The sequence below is a fragment of the Phyllostomus hastatus genome, unplaced genomic scaffold (genome assembly GCF_019186645.2).
Source record: "Phyllostomus hastatus isolate PE091 unplaced genomic scaffold, TTU_PhHast_1.1 phas_contig_40, whole genome shotgun sequence".
In the NCBI taxonomy this organism is placed as follows: Eukaryota; Metazoa; Chordata; class Mammalia; order Chiroptera; family Phyllostomidae; genus Phyllostomus; species Phyllostomus hastatus.
In genome coordinates, this window is record NW_025333872.1 from 37,590,847 (window position 1) to 37,610,918 (window position 20,072).

Here is a 20,072-nt window from a genome sequence, read left to right on the forward strand (position 1 = left end):
AGCTTTGGGTTTCAAACTATAGTAGAATTAAAACACTAGACAATAATAGCACGTAAGTAAGAAGTGGGTGACTAGAGGTAAAAGTCTGTAAATTTGTTTTGTTTGGGAGGAGAAAAGAAATCTGATCTACTTTAGAGTTTAAATATGCATGTTAAAAATTTAAAGGTAATCATTAAAAGCAGAAATAATATATACATACAGCTTCCAAATTATTGACAGGGAAAGTTAGAGTCAAAGCAAAAACGGAAGCAACTGATATGAGGGGGCAAAAAACAAGCAAGAAGTAGTAGTGAAGGTGAATCACTGAGATTATACACATGTCAGTTACGGTGGTGGTGGTAGCAGTAATGGTGCCACTGGTAGCAACAGCAGAACTACAACAATTGTACAAGTAATGGTTAGTGGGAGTAGTGGGAGTAAAAACTGATGTTCTTACCACATTTATGTGCCGAACTCTGGACTAGGCATTTTACATACATCATCTCACCAAAAATGAGATCGATAATATTATTAATCTTCATTTTAAAAAATTATTAGAGCTTCATGTAAGGCTATGTTTTATTGATTTTAAAGAGGAAGGAAGAGGAAGAGAGAGAAACATCTAATGGTTGCCTCCTGTATGTGCCCCGACCAGGGACAGACCTGAAACCTAGGTATGCACCCTGTCCAGGAATCAAACCTGCAACCTTTCAGTGTACAGGCTGACGCTCCAACCAACTGAGCCACGTGGTCAGGGCTAATGTTCATTTTACAAGTGAGGTTTATTACTGATCGAAACCAAGGCAAAACACAGCTAAAGAAGACTTCAGAGAATTTTTAATAATCACCCACTGGATTTGAGAGATAAGGGATAACTCTCAGGTGAATGGCTTGGGCAAGTGGGTGGGCAAAGCCTAGTTCCGAGAGCAATTCTAATCTTTCATGCATGAATTAAGCCAATCAAAGACACAGAAGATCCAATGAGGGGTAGAGCTGGCTTTGTTTTCTTTGAAATGGCGAATTATTGTTTCAAGAAGTTTGGTTGTGAAAGAAAAGCACAGAATGGCAGGTTGGATGCTGCAAGAGGTCACAGAGTACAAGAAGAGCTGTATACGGTGGTTTTGCTTCTTTTAAATGGAGATACTTGAAAATGTTTATAAAGTGATAGATTAACATACCAATGATAGAGAGAATAAATGATGTAGGAAGAAGAAGAATTACAATTTAAAATAAAAGTGCCAACTCTAGGAAAATGAGGCCAAAAAGCAAAAAAAAAAAAAACCACACAAAGCAACCAAAGATCCTGCTTCTTTCTCTTCCAAGCAGCAGGGCATGGCACAGAGATGTTCTGATATACCTTAGGTCAGAGGTCCTGAGCCTCCGGACAGCAGACTAGTACCAGTAGGGGCCTATTGAGAACAGGGCCACACAGCAGGAGGTGAGCCTGAATGTAATGAGTTTGAATCATCCAGAAACCATCCCTCCCCACCCTGGCCTGTGGAAAAATAGTCTTCAACAAAATCAGTCCCTGGTGCCAAAAAGGTTGGGGGCCACTGCTTTGGAAGATATTACATCCTCCATAAAAATACATAAGAAAGAAACTTTATGTAGCCACGTGGAAGGGTGAAGGGATCCTCACACACTAGGGAAAGCAGGAAAGAAAGCTCTAGAGAGGTTGTGGGCTTCAGGGTGCAGTCTTCTTTTGAGTTTGTGCTCTAAGGAAGACACCATTATTTCTTATGTACGTATATGTCCTCACGCACCTGACATTGGTATGCCATTCAGCCATTCTCCCCTTTATGAGAAACAAGTGATAGATGAACACCTAAGAAAAGGCAACCAACATTTCTCTTCACAAGCAAACAATATATTTCCCTATAAAGAGAAAGGAATTTACAATTTTTTAATGGCAAGAAATTAGGATTTTCAAATTCCTTAACTGCACTAAGATCATATTTGAAGGCTCTCTTAGTAGCTGCTGGCTCAGGAGTTGAGTCACCTAAAATACAACTCTGTAAGGAAAGCATTCTCAGGCCTGAAGGAATAGGGTTATATGTCACTTCTGACCTGCTTTACCAAGTTATTGAGACCAAGATAAGCTCCAAAGAACATCCTATCCTAGCATCGATCATTTTGAAGAGAAGAGGTAAGATATATAAAGGATACTTATTTGTGAAAAACTAAGAGACAGATCCATGGCAACTGCCGTATTTTTCAGACTATAAGATGCACTTTTTTACCACATTTTTTGCTTTAAAAAACTTTTTTCTATTTTCCTCATCTAAAACCTAGCCTTATGGTCAGAAAAGTAGATGCACCTAGGTTTTAGAGGAGGAAAATAGGGGAAAAAATTTGAGGCAAAAAATGTGGTAAAAGTGCGTCTTATAGCCTGAAAAATACAGTTAAGTGCCCGGATTAAATTACAAATAAGATTTCAGTGACCATTTATTAAACATTAAAACTAATATGGCAATGTACCAAAATCTAGATTTTAACCTAAAATGCTGCAAGCTAATATTGCAATAAAGATACGAATTTACCTACTACACATATAATTTTATATATTTTTCCATGAATACATTTTTTTAAATCACTAGGGCAACTTTAAAACACTAATTTGAGTTTCCAGTTTTATACTGGTTTTAAGAAAATATCTGCTAATCACATTGATTGCCAAAGAGGAAAATATATCTAAAGTGAACCAAATATATTTAACATTATACCATAAAAAAAGATTTCCCTGAAAATGAGGAAGTTAAAAGATCCAGAAAGAAATCCCAATTGTTCCACTAGCTGATGTAAAATAAACCTGGCTTAGTAACTTGGAAGTCGTTTCTGAAGCAAGTGCTCTGCTATGGCCTGACTCCTGGCCACCCCTTTGCTTTCTTGGCTCTTGCCAACCCCTAAATCTCACGTGATCTCTTTTCTTCCCTCCTGGGATGCTGAGCATCATCTGACAATGTCACAGGACCACACAGATTGGACCCTTTAGCGTTATGATTTCTGAAAAGCTGTTCAGAAGTGTATGTTCCTCATCTCTTCTTGGCTACCTAAAAAATAATTCAGATTGTTCTAAACCATCTCTAAGCTTTGATCTTCTGGTGAATTAAGAAAAAAAACCAGATTGTGTCTTGATATAAAAAGTGAAGGCTAAATTTAGGCAATACTAAATAGTTAAGTGAGAATAACTGAAATTAAAGTAAAATATATTTATAGCAACCTAGTTTGCTTCTCATGTTGAAAGTTGCCCTAGTGTTTAGTAAACTTTTATATGTTGTTCCAATTCATTGTATTCAATAAATTTTGCTTACTTTTTGGATCTTAGCACTAAAGAAAGCTCTGTAATTTATAACAAATATTGAATTAGTGGTATTGAATTAATGTGCAAATAACATCTATAAACCAAAATATATTTTATGTATACTAAGCAAACTTATTCAAAGCAAACGAACTTTTAGGTTTAAGTTTTCACTTTATGTTTACTCAGAAAATTTCTTACTTATTAGCAGATATTTTATGAGTATAAGTAAAACAGCAGGAATTCTGTGATAATTTGCCAATGTTTGCCTTGAATCAAAATACCAACCATATCTCACCCTACCTCTATGAGATATTCTTAAGAATATTTAACTCATTTTTTCTTAGCAGGGGAGGAATCATTTAAAAAATGAAAATATCAAACATAAGATTCAGAACTTGAATTATTTGCTTATTATGTGAGATAAACTTATTATTGAAAAACCTCACGAGGTTTAGAATACAAAAAAATAGGATTAATAATAACCAATTTGGCTTTTCATAGGGTTTGATTTGATGTTAATAGAAACATTTAAGTTTAAATTTTGATGATCTTAAGTAGAGCCTTTAACAATATGGTTTATATAGAAATTGTTCATAAAAGCTATTAACCAAAATGAATCTTATACCAGGACTACAAAACTTTCCATATTTTTCCCCTACCCGTGTTACTTTCAGCCTACTCTTTTTTTTTTTTTTTGGTTGCCATTGTTCTTTAACCTTGAAATAGCATTTGGGTAGGTACTGGATGCCCTACCAGATCTTGTTACTTTGACTTGGGCTATCCTTTAGACCACAACTACAAAACAGAAAATAAAAAGCAACTGTAAAACAACTGCAACCAAGAAGACGAGTTAGTCCAGGATGTTTTCTATATTACCAAATCTATACCCAAAGTTACAAGGAAGAGGAAGTGGGGAGGTATAGATGGACCCAGAAAAACTAATGCCAAACCAATACTGGTTAGGTGTGTAAGTTTCATGGGCACCAGGCAAAATTATTGTAGCAGGACAGAGTCGGAGTAAAAGCTTTACATAATCAAAAATTACCTTAAAATATATAATCCTTACTTAAATTATAAAGGTTAACCACATCCTTTAAATTTAATACATAACTGCTGATTATAAGCTTTTTCTGAATACCGTTTCCCTCTAAGAAACATATGGTTATTGAAAAAAGGGAAAAAACCTGAGAATATATATCTAGAGTTTCTTTTTATCTCCACCTTCTCACCATATGTAATTCTGCCCCAGATGGTAAATAATTTCTTCAAATGTATAAATCATGTGCCATTAAGCATCATTTTACAAATCACTATAATTAACAATAATTTTCTTGGCCTATCAACCTAAAGAGAAAAAAATTATCTTTTAAACCAGTACTTTAACATTAAATACACTGTACATAAAGATTTTGAGCCCATTTAATTATCCAGATATCTAAAAAAAAGCACAGAACCATATACTCTGTTTTTATTGTCTTTCAATCTAAACTCTAAAATAAAAAGTTTACACACAAATCGATCCAATTATGTATTAAATTTTTTAGTTTCAAATCCCCAAGTCTACATTTTATGCTCTTTTCCTCCAACTAGCAGTTAATGTTTTCAACTCTAAAACACTAACTACTTAAGAGTATTTCAGGGCCTACAGGGAAACCTAGTTATGCGTTTGTGTGTTTTAGTGACAGGTGTGAATCACTTGTATAACTGGTATGTTACTGAAAACCCAAGGATAAATTAGGTAGTCTATTATTAGAAGGAAATTCACAAGGAATCCTGAGTAAAGATGCCCTTTTACAATGCATATATATGTATATTTATAACATTATGAATATTCAGGTTTATCATATCATCTTTTCTTAAATAAGAAAATATCAGAAATGTGATATCTATCTTTTCAAATTCCACCGTAAGGTTGGTTTTAAGTGAAGATAATTTATGACTCAGTGGAAAAGCAAAATGTTAAAAGGAACCCAATATTTCTCAATACTTGGCTTTTGCTCATTTTTTAAGTGACGGAATTAAATTGTGTTCACGTATTTCATAGAGACTGCAATAAGTACATGGGTTGTGATGCTCAGTTTCACACAACGCCTTGCAAAACAGGATGGGTATTTTGAAGATTAACCATTCAGGCTAATATGGTTCCTTCCCCCCACCCCCAACAGAGAATATTACTAAATAAATTATTACTAAATTAACCACAGATGGCAGTTAAATATAGTGGTTAAAAGCAGTGAAGTTAATTATCCTCCCTGAACTGGTTAAGCAGTGGTCAATTAATGTATAGCTCAGTGCCTGGCATATAGTAACTGCTCAGTAAATGTCTTGCTCTTATGATTATTCACATTAATAGTTCAATACCAGTGTCTACTTTTGCTGCTTTCTTTAAGTATGGAATCTTACCCCTATGTTCCACATCTTCAGAATGAACCTACCTACTAACATATACTGCAGATACTGGAAAATCCTCCTTCTTGAAAATTTTCAAGGGATTTTTGCGATCTAAAAGAGTAAGGTGACTGACTACATAGTTAGATAATGGAAAAGTTTGTTTTTATCTGAAAATGTTTTAATGGAATGCTCAAACCTTCAAATGTTCTCTGAAATGTATCAATCTACTGATCTATCATTTTCAAACCATTTAGGAAATCCATAAATGATAGCTTTTTATTATGAGGATTTGCTAGACTGACACATACCTTTAAGATATGAGTCATCCTCCCAGAGTTGGGGAAACTGATAGAAAGATGGCTAAATGATTCAGCATGCTGCAGCAAAGCAAGCTGGTCACGAATTTATAATTCCCACTTCTGTTAGGTGCCCTGGCCCTGGTGGCCTCTCTCATCCTGAACTGCATATATAGCACATGATACCACTATCAACAAATATTAAGAACTCCCGCAGGAAAGGAATAATGGGGTTTTCCTCTCAGACATACTTCTAGAAGCAAGATTTTTCATTTTTATGAGACAACAGGTTCACAAGGCTGGATACAATGTCAGTTGTAGGCTTCATCAAGCTTAGCTTATACAGGTAGGACCAGAGTCCATTCTAACACTGGTGCCATTTTCTCAGCTACACATGGAAGGTGGTGGGGAAGGCCTGAAGCAAACCCCCCCACAAAACAAAAAAACAACAAACAAACAAACAAACACCCCCCCCCGCCCGAAAATGGGCAAAGGAAGTCAAATGTAAAATGGGGATGGCCATACCTGTGTCTCTCCTGCCAACACTTGACCTTTACCAACAAACATGGAATCCTAACAGAAAAGATCTTAAGCAGGTCAAAAAGACTGAATAGCAACTACAGAATCTATTCTGACACAGCTTTACTTATTAGGAGCCTCATACCCAATGCAAGTGAAAGGCTTTTTCTAAGTGTCCCTATTTGCCTTTCATTAACAAAAGATTACCTGTTAATCAAATAAAACATTTATTTCAGAAATACATAGATTTCAAACTACTTTCTCCTATCAAATAACCATATGAAAAAAAGTTATGAATCAAGCATTTTCATCTAAAATCACACCACCTCAGATGCTGGCAAAGCACATCCATTTTGCGACCACAGCCTAGTCACTCTGCCCAGCAGTTTCTGAGAACGGGGCAAAGAAGTGTGCCAGGAAGTGTAAAACAAAATCGCCATGATCTATAAAGTGCAATTTCCTCATTCGATAGCTTGAATTTATTTCAGCCTGGTATGATTATATACAACACACACTCACGTACCCACACTCACACACAAAATCTCAGCAGTGACACTGAAGAGATGACACTACCTAAAAACTATCCAAAATGTATTTAGGAAACAACTAGGGTGACAAGTTTGACCTTCCATAAATCCATCTTATTTTTGTTGTTGTTGTTACGGATGTGCAACCCCTGATTTCTTCTAACCTGGAGGCGGGGAGCATGGAGAAGGAAAAAAAAAAAGAGGTGAAGAGTGCCTAATCCTGAATGTGCAATTTCTCAGTATCTTATACTATTAATAAATATACAACCTTTTTCTCCACTAAGACCTTGGAGGTCAACAGGAGGAAAAAATATGGCTCAAAGACAAGGTTTCAGGGCTGACCGAAAGGGACACCTCCACAGTTGGAGATTCCGCTGGGAGTTCTGAAGGCTGCAGCATTACGGACAGCGAGCCCAGGCCGCGCCGCCGACAGCCTGGGCGCCTCTGCCATGCGCATGTCCCACTTATATAAAGAGATGCTTACAGTCCAGGTGCTTTTTCTTGGGGCCCATCACTTCATGAGTGGTGGCTTTGCAGACCGCTCTCGCTACAGCGGAGCCTGTCACGCTGTACTGAGCGGCGGCGATCCGATCCGTGAGCGTCTGGCCCGACATCTTCTCTGGCCGCGTCTACCGCCTCCTTTTCTGCGGGAAAGTAGGGGAGATGGACCTGCTTTAACCTACAGACCCTACCCTCGGAGCACCCAGGCCTTGCCTCCTCCCGCCGCACGGCGGCTCTCTTCTCCTCCGTCCCCGCCCAGGTACCACCTCTTGGAACCAGCAAAGCGCTGTGCCCGACTCAACTAACGTGGTCTAGGGGGTCTTGAGTGAGGGTAGGCCCGCAGCGGAACCCCAGCGTGGGTTCCGTTCCCGGCAACGTGCCACCATCCGCTCCCAGTCCCACCTCACCCCTTCGGCGCCCCTCTGTCAATCAGCACTGTGCCTGCAACCTGATCCCCGAGGGCCAGACTGGCGTGCTTCAGGGTTATTCCCGGGGCGCCGCGTCCACCCGGCTCCCACCTCGCACGTCCGCGCCGCAGCGCTGCCACCTTGCAGTCCGCGGGCTTCGGAGAATGACTTGGGTACCCAAGCCCTAGCCGCTTCCCTCCTCCTGCTCGCGCTGCTGCGGCAAGGGCTCGTCCTCCTTCAGTCGCGGAGGAGATTATCCTAATGTTGCGCCATGTTATGCCCTCTCCTCCCCTTCCTTCCTCGCCGCAGCCTCCAAAGCCCCACCAAGGCCCTTCACCTGGGAACCCTCCTTTGGTCCCCAAACCCCGCTGCAGGGACGGGTCCGCTCTGCGGAGGCGCCAGAGTCTCCGAGCGCCTCGCCCTTCCCGGCAGCCGGGCAGAGATGGGCTGACAGCCCAGCCCCCCGCCGGCCCTGGAGCGCACCTCGGCGCTGTCACCCAGCCGCTGCCCCTCTCCGCGCCCTAGGATTATCCTCCCCGAGCCCCGCGCGGCCGTGCTCCAGGGAGGGGGCCCAGCCGGGGCCGCGGGTACTCACCCCGCCCTAGGAGCGGTGCCGCCCGCCGCTGGTGTGCAGAGCCTGGGCCGCCCAGGGAAGCCCCGCCGGGTGGGTGTGTGCGGCCGCGCGTGGACCCCGTGCCCCGGGGCGCGATACCTCCTGCTCTGGCCGGGCCCCTGCCCTCAGCTCCGAGGTCCCGGCGCCCGCCGCTAGTAGCCCCAGGAACCAGTGCCCGCTCGCCGCCGCCGCCGCCTCCGCCAGCGCCGCCGCGTCTCTCCAGCACTCCGCGCTGCGTCCCCATCCCCGCCCCCACCTCAGCTGTGGCTGCTCCAACGAGTCAGGTGACGGCGGCGGACAAACCCGGGCAAGCTCTCCACTGAGCTGCTGGCGGCCCCCTCCCAGCTACTCACACTCGCCGCCCCCTCGGGGCTGCGAACGTACAAGGAAGGAGAGCATCCCTGGTAAGCGCGAGAGGATAGGGAGGCGGGGAGGTCGGGAGTCCGACATTTACCCACCCTTCCACTCTCCGCCAGGCGCCGGGCAGCCCCTCCGCCGGGCAGCCCCTGCGCCCGCAGGACCCGCACCCGCAAAGCGTTTCCTGCCAGCGCGCCGCACACACCTGCCAACCGGCTGCGGGATGCATTGGAGACGGAGGGGGTGTCGGCGCGGCCCAGAGAGTGGGCTATCGGAGTTTAGCTCTACGAAGGCCAAGGCTAGGGCGTGGTCGGTCTGTCTGACAGATCCCAGCCCCTTGTGTCCCACATTTCGTCTCCCACACGCCCTCCGGTCAAAGGCTGCCCCAGCCGAGATTGTCAGGCGATTTAAAATGTCAGATTCTACCGGCCAGCTGCACCTGTTACCTGTGCGTCCTCAGCTTCTTGGAGCTTCTCTACTTGTCTGTTACAGTTGGGAGTCTGAGTGGGCAGGTAATTCTAGCCACTTTGGTCTTAAACGGATATTATTCGTCTGCTGCAAGGACGAATAATTAACAAAGCCATCAGTGGAGTCGCAGATTATAGTCAGAGCAATCATTTGAGTGTGTAAGGAAAACTCTTCGTATCCTTAAAAACTAACGTCTGCCAATTAAATATAGTGTTTGAATTGCATACATGAATTTCTAAACAGGGATTTGTGCTCGTTTAATAGTTTCACGTGTTGCCATTTAAAAAAAATTATTTGCCTTAATCTAAAACTCTTTTTAAGTTTTCTAAGTAGAATCAAAATCAGAACTTCAGCTGTAATTTTTCTTGACATTTTTCTTTGCTACAGGTGGCCTTTATTTGGACTAGAGGCTGTAAAATGTTTATCTATACTATCAGGATTTTGTTGTGTTCTCCTCTTTCACCTGGTACAAAATTCATTATTTCACAACTCTCGGGTCTGACTCTTGCATTACTTAGAAGCGTGCTGACTGAAGGAAGGGCTGCCCAAGACCACCATCGTTAGGTTTCAAATACTGGTCTTACCATATGATCTAGCAATATCACACCTAGGTATTAATCCAAGAAAAATAAAAACACATCTGCATTAAAAAATGTGTACTCAAATCTTGTAATAGCTTTATATAATGACCCCAAACTGGAAGAAACCCCAGTGTTACTCTGATGGTGAAGGGATAAACAAAAAGGGGTGTATCCACACACTGGGATAGTACTAAGTAGTAACGAAGAGCAAACTAACAACACGGATGAATCTCAAATGCACTATGCTGAATCAAAGAAGCACTACCCCCAACACTGCTTATTGTTGTGATTCCTTTAAATGGCATTCCAAAAAAGGCAAAACTCTGAGGACAGAAAGCATGTCGAAGGCTAGGGGATGGGGAGAAGATTGATTGCAAAGGGGCTGAAAGTAATTTTTCTGGAGTGATAGAAACATTCTGAGTCATGGGTGTGATGATGGTTACACAACTGCATATATTTCTCAAAATGTACCCACTGTGTTATGTGTGAACTCTACCACAACATGTCAAATGCAAAGAGCTGGGGTGGCAGTGTTAATCTCAGACCATGTAGACTTCACACTAAGGAACAGTAGTAGGACAAAGAGACATTTGATAATATTTTTATCATAATGGTAAAATTTATCAAACACTTGTAACAATTCTACATGTTTACGTATCTAGGAACAGAGCTTCAAAATAGGCTGAAGCAAAAACTAATGGCATTAAAAGGGGAAATAGGCAAATCCACAATTACAATTGAAGATTTCAACATCTTTCTTTTAGTAATTGATAGGATAAGTAGAAAATGGGTAATGGTATTGATAACTTGAAATAACCATGCCAACCAATTTGACCTAATTGACATTTATAAGGATTCCCTCCAACAAGAGTGGAATACATCCTTTTTGAGTAAACATGGAACATTAACCAATATAGACCACATTCTGGGCCATAAAGCTAGTCTCATAAATTTAAAGAGATTACAACCGTACAAACCTTGATCTCTTACTACCATGGATTTTAACTAAAAATCAATAACAGATATCTGGAAATCTCTACATATTTGGTAATTAAACAATACATTCTAAATATGGTCCTAACTTTCCCATGAAAAATTAGAAATCACTTTGAACTGAATGATAATGAAAATGCAACAAATTAAAATTTACAGGATGCAGGTAAAGCAGGGACTAGAGGGAAATTTTTAGCATTAAAATACTTATATTAGGAAAAAGAAAGACATAAAACAACTAAGTTTTAGCCTGCAGAAACTAGAAAAAGAACAAATTAAACTCAACATGAGTGGAAAGCAGAAAATAATAAAGTAAAATTGATGACAGAGAAAATAGATTACAGATAAAATCAATGAAATCAAACTTGTTTTAGAAAACAATCAATAAAATTGATAAGCTCCCTAGCCAGAATGATCAGAGAAAAAAATAACACAAATTTTCAGTGTTAGGAATGAAAGGGTGGATAGATATAATGGACATTAAAAGGATAAGAGAATATTATGAACAACAATATGCCAATAAATTAGATAATTTACATGAAATAAAGAAATAGTGTAGAATAGCGGTTTTCCAATAGTGCAACAGTGATATTATGTCACAGCTGTTGCTTTTAGTTAAGAGGTTTTGAGTAACACTTTTCCAAATAATATAATCTGTGAGGAATTCACTTTTCAAAAATAAACTGGAGTAGACCACAGTCAATGCTATCAGAGCAGGAACTTACATATAGTAAATTATGTACAGCTAGACTGAGAAGTATGGGAAGCCATGGTCTGTCCTTGGTATACTACTCTTGTCTCTGTACAGTGCATGGGAGAGTATCCCACACATGGACATCCTCCCATCATGGGTGGTAGCAGAAAAATATTTGAAAATCTCCCAACTATAGAAGTATCATATACAAATTAATATATTATGTCAATGGTAGAATCAACTTTTGAAATGTTATTGTTGTCGCAGCTTCAATCTGAGTCTTGGCTTCTCACCTTCCTTCCTGAACGATATGAGCTTCAGCACATGCTCCAGCTTCTCCACCAGCTACTGGACTCTGGGCTGTGTGCAGTCTCCCAGCTATCGGGTCCAGTTGGCCGGCAGCTCGGCTGGCAGCTCAGCCAGTGTCTCTGCAGGCACAGGGGGCTCGGGCTCCTGGATCTCTGTGTCCTGCTCCACCAGTGTGCAGGGCAGCTAGGGATCTGGGGGCCTGGCCGCAGGGATGGCCAGGGGTCTGGTGGGCATAAGGAGCATCCAGAATGAGAAGGAGACTATGCAATGCCTGAATGACCACCTGGCCTCCCACCTGGACAGAGTAAGAAGCCTGGAGGCTGATAATCGGAGGCTGGAGAGCAAAATCCAGGAACACTTAGAGAAGAAAGGACCCCAAGTCAGAGACTGGGGGCATTATTTCAAGACTGTTGAGGACCTGAGGGCTCAGATCTTTGCAGATTTTGTGGACAATGCCCACATTGTTCTGCAGATTGACAATGCCCGTCTTGCTGCTGATGACTTCAGAGTTCAGTATGAGACAGAGCTGGCCATGCGCCAGTCTATGGAGAACGACATTAATGGGCTCTGTAAAGTCACTGATGACACCAACACCAATATCACTCAGCTGCAGCTGGAGACAGAGATCAAGGCTCTGAAGGAGGAGCTGCTCTGAAGGAAGAACATGAGGAGGAAGTAAATGGTCTACAAAACAAGATTGCCATTTCTGGCTTGACTATGGAGTTGGATGCCCCAAATCTCAGGACCTCGGCAAAATCATGGCAGACATCTGAGCCCAGTATGATGAGCTGGCTCAGAAGAACCGAGAGGAGCTAGATAAGTATTGGTCCCATCAGACTGAAGAGAGCAGCGCAGTGGTCACCTCGCAGACCACTGAGATAGGAGCAGCTGAAAGGATACTCACAGAGCTGAGACGTATGGTCCAGTCATTGGAGACTGACCTGGACTCAATGAGGAATCTGAAGGCCAGCTTGGGGAACAGCCTGAGGGAGGGGAGACATGCTATGCCAGGCAATGGAACAGCTCAACAGAATCCTGCTGCCCCTGGGGTCAGAGCTGCCCCAGACCCCAGGCAGAAGGGTAGCACCAGGCCCAGGAGCGTGAAGCCCTCCTGAACATTAAGGTTAAGCTAGAGGCTGAGATCACCACCTACCATAACCTCCTGGAAGAAGGGGAGGAGTTCAATCTTGTTGACACCCAGGACAAGAGCCACTCCTTACAAACCGTCCAAAAGACCATGACCCGCAGGATTGTGGACAGCACAGTGGTGTCTGAGGTCAATGACACCAAAAAGTTTTGAGGCATTAAAAGCAGCAGAAGTGGGGCATCCCATGGTGGGGCAGAAGGCCAATAAAAAGTTCATTGAAAGACTAAAAACAAAGGAATGTTATAGGTTGTTTTGGAGGAAAGTGTTAACTGACACTGAAAATAGTAGCATAGTTCTCAGTGACAAAGATTTAAAAAACACCAGGTTCTCATACCCAGGAAAACTAAGATATATAACCATGAATGCTGTATGCTAAGGTAATAGAAAGTTGATTAAAGGAAAGAAATACATTGAGATAAAAAGTGATTCCTTATCAATGTATTTCCTTTGAAGAATAAGGCATACAAGAAATAGATTCAGTAAATCTTAAGCAAGAATAAGCGTTGACTTGCAATATTTAAGTACAAGTTTTTTAAAAAATTAAATTCATTGGGGTGACACTGACTCTCAAAACCATACAGGTTTCAAGTATACAGCTCAATAAAACATTATCTGCACACTGTGTCCTGCATCCATCACCCCAAGCAAAGCTTCTTTTCATCCCTATTACCCCGGACCCCAGCTTTGCCCACCTTCACCTGGTTCCCACCACCTTTCCCTCTGGCTATCACCATACTGTTTTCTGTATCTATGTGTTATGTATATACTTTTTTTGGCTAATTCCTTCACCTTCATTCGTCCATTCCCTCGTGGATATGTGTTTTTATTTATTTTTTGCATTAATACCTAGGTATGATATTGTTTGATTATATGGGTCTTTGAAGGCCCAGACACAAAATAAATAATATTCAATAAACCTTAAGTATAAGCATTGACTTCCACTATTTTTACAAATTGAAGGATCTTTTGATCTTAATGGTCAGAAAAGAGGTTTAATACAGTAGACGTAAAAAACATTGGCTCAGAAAAAAATCACTATATTTTTGACATACGAAGGCATGTATGTCACTGTACAGATTTTTTCTACATATCTGGTTTAATTCACATGTTTTCTTCTGAGTATCAGATTTAATAGAGAAAAAACAAACCAACAATAATTACATATAGACTCACAATTTATATCAACATTTGAAGGCAAATGTCTTTAAGTTCTTGGTTTTGGCTTATTCATAAGACATATGAGTGAAAGTAAAAGAAATAAAGCTAAGGGCAATTGATTGTCTTTGTTAACAACCTCAGATTGTATTTTGCTCTAAAAACTACAATGTTATTAAGGTAAAACTGTAGGGTGACTTCATTCCAGGGGTGTTTTTCTGTCATAGTAGAAAAAACATGTGAGGCACAGAGATAACTATGTCGGGATATATCCATTAATACATGCAAACTCAAAAGCAGTTGGCAACAAAAAGCAAATTTTGATATCCTGAATGCACTTGCATAGAGATAAAAAGATTGTTTCTCTTTTATAAGATGACAAATGAAAGAGACCATAAAACTGATGGTCACTCTAGTGTAGCAAGAAAATAGTAGGTTGTACAAAGTGTCAATAAGATTGAGATTTAAACAAGTAGATCATTTTAGGGAAGTACAACATTTTACCTGGGAAACCATTCAAGTTATTTAAACATGAAAATAAATGCAGAAACAGTATATTCCAACATGGGACAAAATTATTTCTTAAGTTTTGTTCTGCCTAACATTCAGGTTAGAAGTGAATTCCATGGCAAGTGGCATAGTTTACATGCATGATAACTTAAAACAATACAATGTGGTATTTTCATTTTGCTTTCCTCTTTTAAATCTAATGTTGCTATTCTGGTTGCCTATTGTATAACAATCTTTCACTTAAAGAAACAATTTTTAAATTCCCTCTCACAGGTCTGTGAATTAACAGGGCTCTGCTGGATAGTTCTCCTTTGAAGTCTTTCATGTAGTTTCAGTCAGGTGAGAGCAGGAACCGTGGTCATCTGTAGTCTACTGGGCTGTCCAAAGTGGCTTAATCACTCACCTTTCTGGCAGTTGATGCTGGCATTTCACTGAGAGCTTGACTGAGGTTTGACCATAGCACTGATGCAGGGCATGTTTATGTAGCTTGGGCTTCCAAAGGCAGAGTGGTCTAGCTAAGTCACATTTCTTTCATGATGGCTGGCTTCCAAGTGGGAACATCCCAAGGTGGAGTGTTCTGAGAGACATAGGTGGAAGCTGGGAAGCTGGGAGGTTTCTTGTAACCTAACTGTAAGGTCATATAGCATCAATTCTGTTGCAGTCTATTGGTCAAAAGCAAGTTACAGAGACAGCGCAGGTGCAAGGGGAGGAGACTACTAATGGGGGGCTCTTTGAGGGACCAACTGCCACAGTAACACTCAGAAGTAAACCTGTGAGTATCCTAGAGAGAGAAACCTATGTTCTCAGAAATATGAAGTTAAGTGATGCAATTAAGATTCATTGGTAACTGTTCCCCAAGTAATTGGCAACTGATCAAAAAGTCGCTTGAATTAAAACAACAGTGAAGTATTTCCTTTGGTTTGAATATTCTCTCTCATGCACCAGGTAAACTCCTACTAATCTTTCAAGACCCTAGATTGAATTGCATAGGATCTGTAAATGTTTACAAAGTCCTCTATTTAGTCCCTTCTTTTTACAGGTGAGAAAATTTGAGAATAGAGAGTTTAAGAGAATTGCTTCTATCACACAGTGAGAGAAAGGCATAACCAGTCCTAAACTCCAATTGTGAAATGTCTAATCCAGTGTTCTTTTTTCTGTACTTACTACTTTTTTAATGGCTTCTGATAAAGGTATAATAGTATTATGATAGAATTTCATTTTGTAATATTAGTTGGTTCTTTATTTTAAAAAATCCTTTCTAAAACTTCATGGGTTGGAAAGCATGACAGCTGATATCTTAGTTTGTGGAATTGGACAAGCCCTAGTTTGAGCCATTGGCATTCACCCTCATTAGCTATATGACTTTGGGTAAATTCTGTGGCCTTAAGGCTCAATTTTCTCATCTGTAAAATGTGCATGATTATAATATACACTTGTAGGGTTGTTATTACCATCAAATAAGATAATGGCATATAAAGCCAATAGCATAGTATCTGGTACACAATAAAAGCCCAATGAATGTGATGCATACTACTCAATAATTTTGATGGAGTAATTGATTTTATTATTAACATGAGGCTACATTAAATTATATTTTACTATTACTTTATTATTTGGAAATGCAATGCAAGTTTATACAGTTCTCTGATAACTATATTATTCTACTAGTATCATCTCTGAAGTGAGAAAATAAACTTAATAAATTGCCTAGTTTCTGGGATGTTTCTCAGATTACTTCATTACTTCAAACACCATCATGTGTGCATTGAGCTCCTGCTATTCCCAGGGAACCAAAGTCAAAAACATGCATACACAAATAAGCATTGTACAGTAATGCTGTTACAAACAGCAGTTCTTTCTTTCTTTCTTTTCCAATCTAAATAGATGATTTCAAGTGGGGAGTAAGAAGATTTTTCTCTGAGAAAGGAGAGGATTAACCAGGGAAGTCTGCCTGGAGAAGAACATTTCCCAAATAAAGTAACTCAGATGCATGTGAGCTGAGCCAGTGTGTCTCACTGTCCAGCGCGTAGCTATTTAAGCTTTCCTCTTGTTATTTTACTTTCTTCTTGATTGTGGTTGTTGTAACCTAAAATGTCACAGCTTGATTTACATTCTCAGCTGCTTAGGACAAAAGACTAGGGCTCTGCTTGAAAATTCATCACATGACCGCTATAGAAGGACATGCATTGGCGTGTGTATAGCTCCAGGAACACAGCAGTGCCCTGGGGGGAGGTCTCATATTCTCACACTCCCTTGAATTCTGTAACCGTCACATACACACATTACTGGTCAGTACAAAAAAGTTCTTGTGCAAAAAAAATTGTATTGATCAACTCTAATTTTAAATATACGATTATTAGCTATAATTCTATCAGTCAACCACTTCTGTTTTTCAGATAAAGAGGACATTAGAGAGAAATGGAAAGTTTAGGGTATTTGGTGATCATTCAGTGTAACCAGATGAGAATGAAATGCTTTGTTACAATTTAAACTAATTTTTTCTGGAATAACTAAGACCTTAGTCTTTCCAGAGCATAATGCATAACAGTATTAAATAAGTTTTCCATTTTCCTCAAGTATTTTCCTTTGTCCAAAAACTACGGCGAGCCATACCATGGGAGTCATTGCACAGGATAGAGAATGGTTGTGGGAGGTTTAGAAAATCAGAACACTCTACATTTAAAGTTTATTCAAGTAGTTATGTTAGCCTCGAGTTAGAAAGTTCTATAAATAACACCCCCCCCAAAAGTATCTTGAAATAAAAATATATAATTTCCTTTAAAAAATGATAGTTTGGAGAACCAAGTTTTCAATAGAGGATCATACTTTCACTTTTAAGTAGGAAAATGGTAAAAAAAATAATAATGCTGGTATGCCAATTTTTTACCTTGGAGAAAATAAAGAATGAATTGATTGTTTTACTTCTCCAAATTAGTTGGTCAATGGATGTCCTGACCTTAAAATATTGTCTTAACCTAAAACTGGTTTAATTCTATTGTCATTGTGGTTGATTTTAGATGTATTCATAACAACAGAACTTAAGAAATTCTCTGGCTTCATCACTCATCACTCATGGATTTGTATACTTGTCATGTGTACCAAATGCTTCTAGATGGGTGTTATCAGAGATGTGCATTTGGCTTAATGACACCTCAGTCAGTGTCAATGATGCATCTCTTTGACCTGGATGTGGAGAGACAACCAATTTGTTTCCATTGTTACTGACTTTATCCTACAGCCCCTGTGAAATTCACTCAGGATTTTGGTGACAAGGAAGGACAAACATGGGCATTACAAGAAAACCCTAAAGCTTCCATCTTGTGGGCAAAAGCAACAAATTATAAATCAAATAAGTAAGTCAATAAACTAAACATTTATGTAGCATTGCTTTCTAAGGATATTTCTCATTAATAGTCCAAAATTTTAAAGAAGTTCATAATTCTGAGGTAACAAATACTGTTGTTTGCATCTATGAAGTTCTGTTGGGGGCTTTATCCCTTAGCCTGGTGCCGTCCAGAGAGGGACATCATTTGGCAGCTGCCTGGTTTATTGCTGGTAGCTGTCCTTTGTGCTTGGAGATGTTATTGATTGCCTTTACCACCTGGTCCCTATTAGGGAGCTGTAGCCCTTTATAAACTGTGTATATATTGTTGATTGATTTCCAACTGTAGTAATGGTTTGTGTGGCTGCCTCTGTTTGAGACCTGCCTCAGATTCACAATCTCCTGCTTATAAACCCTTAATGGTGATTACATCTGCTTAAGTGCATCGTCTTTCAGGGGCTGTCATTCCCTAGCGGCCCACAGCTTTGCAACTTTCTAGACATTTATAAGTCCTTAAAATATCTTTTGTGCTTTTTGTAGTTGCAGTTGTCTGAGCTTCATCTGGCTATTGTAGCCTCATCCTCAGCTGCTTCCTCTCACACAGCCATGTGGAGTAGCAATCATTTTAATGACAGGGTTCTGGCCACAGTCAAGGAGCTCATTACTGGAGAATCTGTGTTGCCACTTTGTTCACCATAGTGACCATCTCAAAGGCTAGATGTGACTTTTATGATAGGTTTAAGCGTCACTGTCATCCAGGAACTTAGACACACACACCTGGAGCTTGATACAGATTCTAAACTGTGTCAGCTTCTTCTTAGCCTCCTCAGTTCAGGAAAGCAAAGTGCCTGTCGTCAAACAATGCACGATGTCTCCCAGCCCCACAGCACAGAGGGGAGTTCCTGACTGGGGAAGGGCTGCCTCACAGAGGCTGGGCTGAAGTCAGGTCAGGAGAGATGTGCTCATTCCATGGCGAGCAAATTTCTTCCTACATGGAAACCTCAAGAAGAACAACAATTAGCAGAATTATTTGAGGAATAAAGCAATATGAGTTACCTTCATCACCCTGAATGATTATTTTTTTGCATGTGTGGAAGAATATTCTGGCATAATCTATGCCTATTTTATCAACTATGAGCAAGTTTATGTAGAATAGATCACTTCAGCTGTTGCTGGAAACATGTATTCTGGTTCTTTATTTAGGCTAGTTCAGCTATAAAAGCTTTGAAAAAGGGTGGTTGGATGTGAACCCCAGCCCATCTGGAGGGACTGGGGCCTAAGCCCAAATGGCACCTGCTGTGTGAGCCAAGGACCAGACAGGCAGTACTTAGTTGTCTGTGTAAATGAGCCATAAGGAAGTAGAGCCCAGTCAGCAGGCCAGAGCCAGGGGCAGGATCCCACATTGGTAGAAGTGCTGGTAAGAGAGAAAGTAAAGAACAGGAATTAAAAATCATTCTTAAATACTACCTGGCTTGGTTCAGACTTGGAATAACATTGATTCTGCAAATATAAATAAAGTAGCCCCATTTCTAAGAATGGGTGTAGAGGTGAGAGATCAAGCTCAGTAAGAACTCTGCCCAGATATTTTAGTCGTATTATCTTGCACTATAGTTTCATGCATAAGTTGTCTTCAAGTGGTTTAGAAAATAGATTATTAATAATATGCAAACATATTTCTTCATAGTGCTACAGATATCATCAAAATAATATAATTGCTTTTTGGTGATTTTATTTGGTTTAATATGCATATATATGTTTAATACAAACAAAGATTTTCAATTCTAACCTCATCTTCTTGCTTCCAGCATTATTTATAGGCAAAATAACATTAAAACTGGAGCTAATTAAATGTTTTCTTTTTATAAAAGCCAAATATGTCTTCCTCCACTTACCTAATTTTCACAGATAAATCAATTTCCTGCCTATGTAATTGTCCCATTTTATCTCTTAAAATACAGATAAACAAATGTTTGATGAGTGAGCAAATGAATGAATGGACCAA

The 20,072-nt window shown here is 40.2% G+C and overlaps 1 protein-coding gene and 1 pseudogene across 13 annotated transcripts in view; one reads left to right on the top strand and one right to left on the bottom strand.

Annotated features, from left to right (window-relative positions):
- The window catches only part of SNAP91 (synaptosome associated protein 91), a 137,159-nt gene extending 127,880 nt beyond the window's left edge, over positions 1 to 9,279 (bottom strand). For 4 of the 13 annotated variants that reach the window (XM_045842903.1, XM_045842908.1, XM_045842907.1 and 1 more), the window contains exons 1-2: positions 8,517 to 8,715; positions 7,498 to 7,657 (exon numbers count right to left, since the gene is read on the bottom strand). In XM_045842903.1, the coding sequence (XP_045698859.1) occupies positions 7,498 to 7,627 (130 nt within the window). In that variant the 5' untranslated portion in view covers positions 7,628 to 7,657; positions 8,517 to 8,715. Of the gene's footprint in view, positions 1 to 7,497; positions 7,658 to 7,921; positions 8,027 to 8,516; positions 8,768 to 9,096 lie in introns of those variants that run through there. The other 9 variants (XM_045842912.1, XM_045842909.1, XM_045842905.1 and 6 more) reach the window with 6 other exon arrangements.
- Positions 9,280 to 11,937: 2,658 nt separating this feature from the next.
- LOC123821812 lies at positions 11,938 to 13,236 on the top strand (annotated as a pseudogene).
- The last annotated feature ends 6,836 nt before the right edge of the window (positions 13,237 to 20,072 follow it).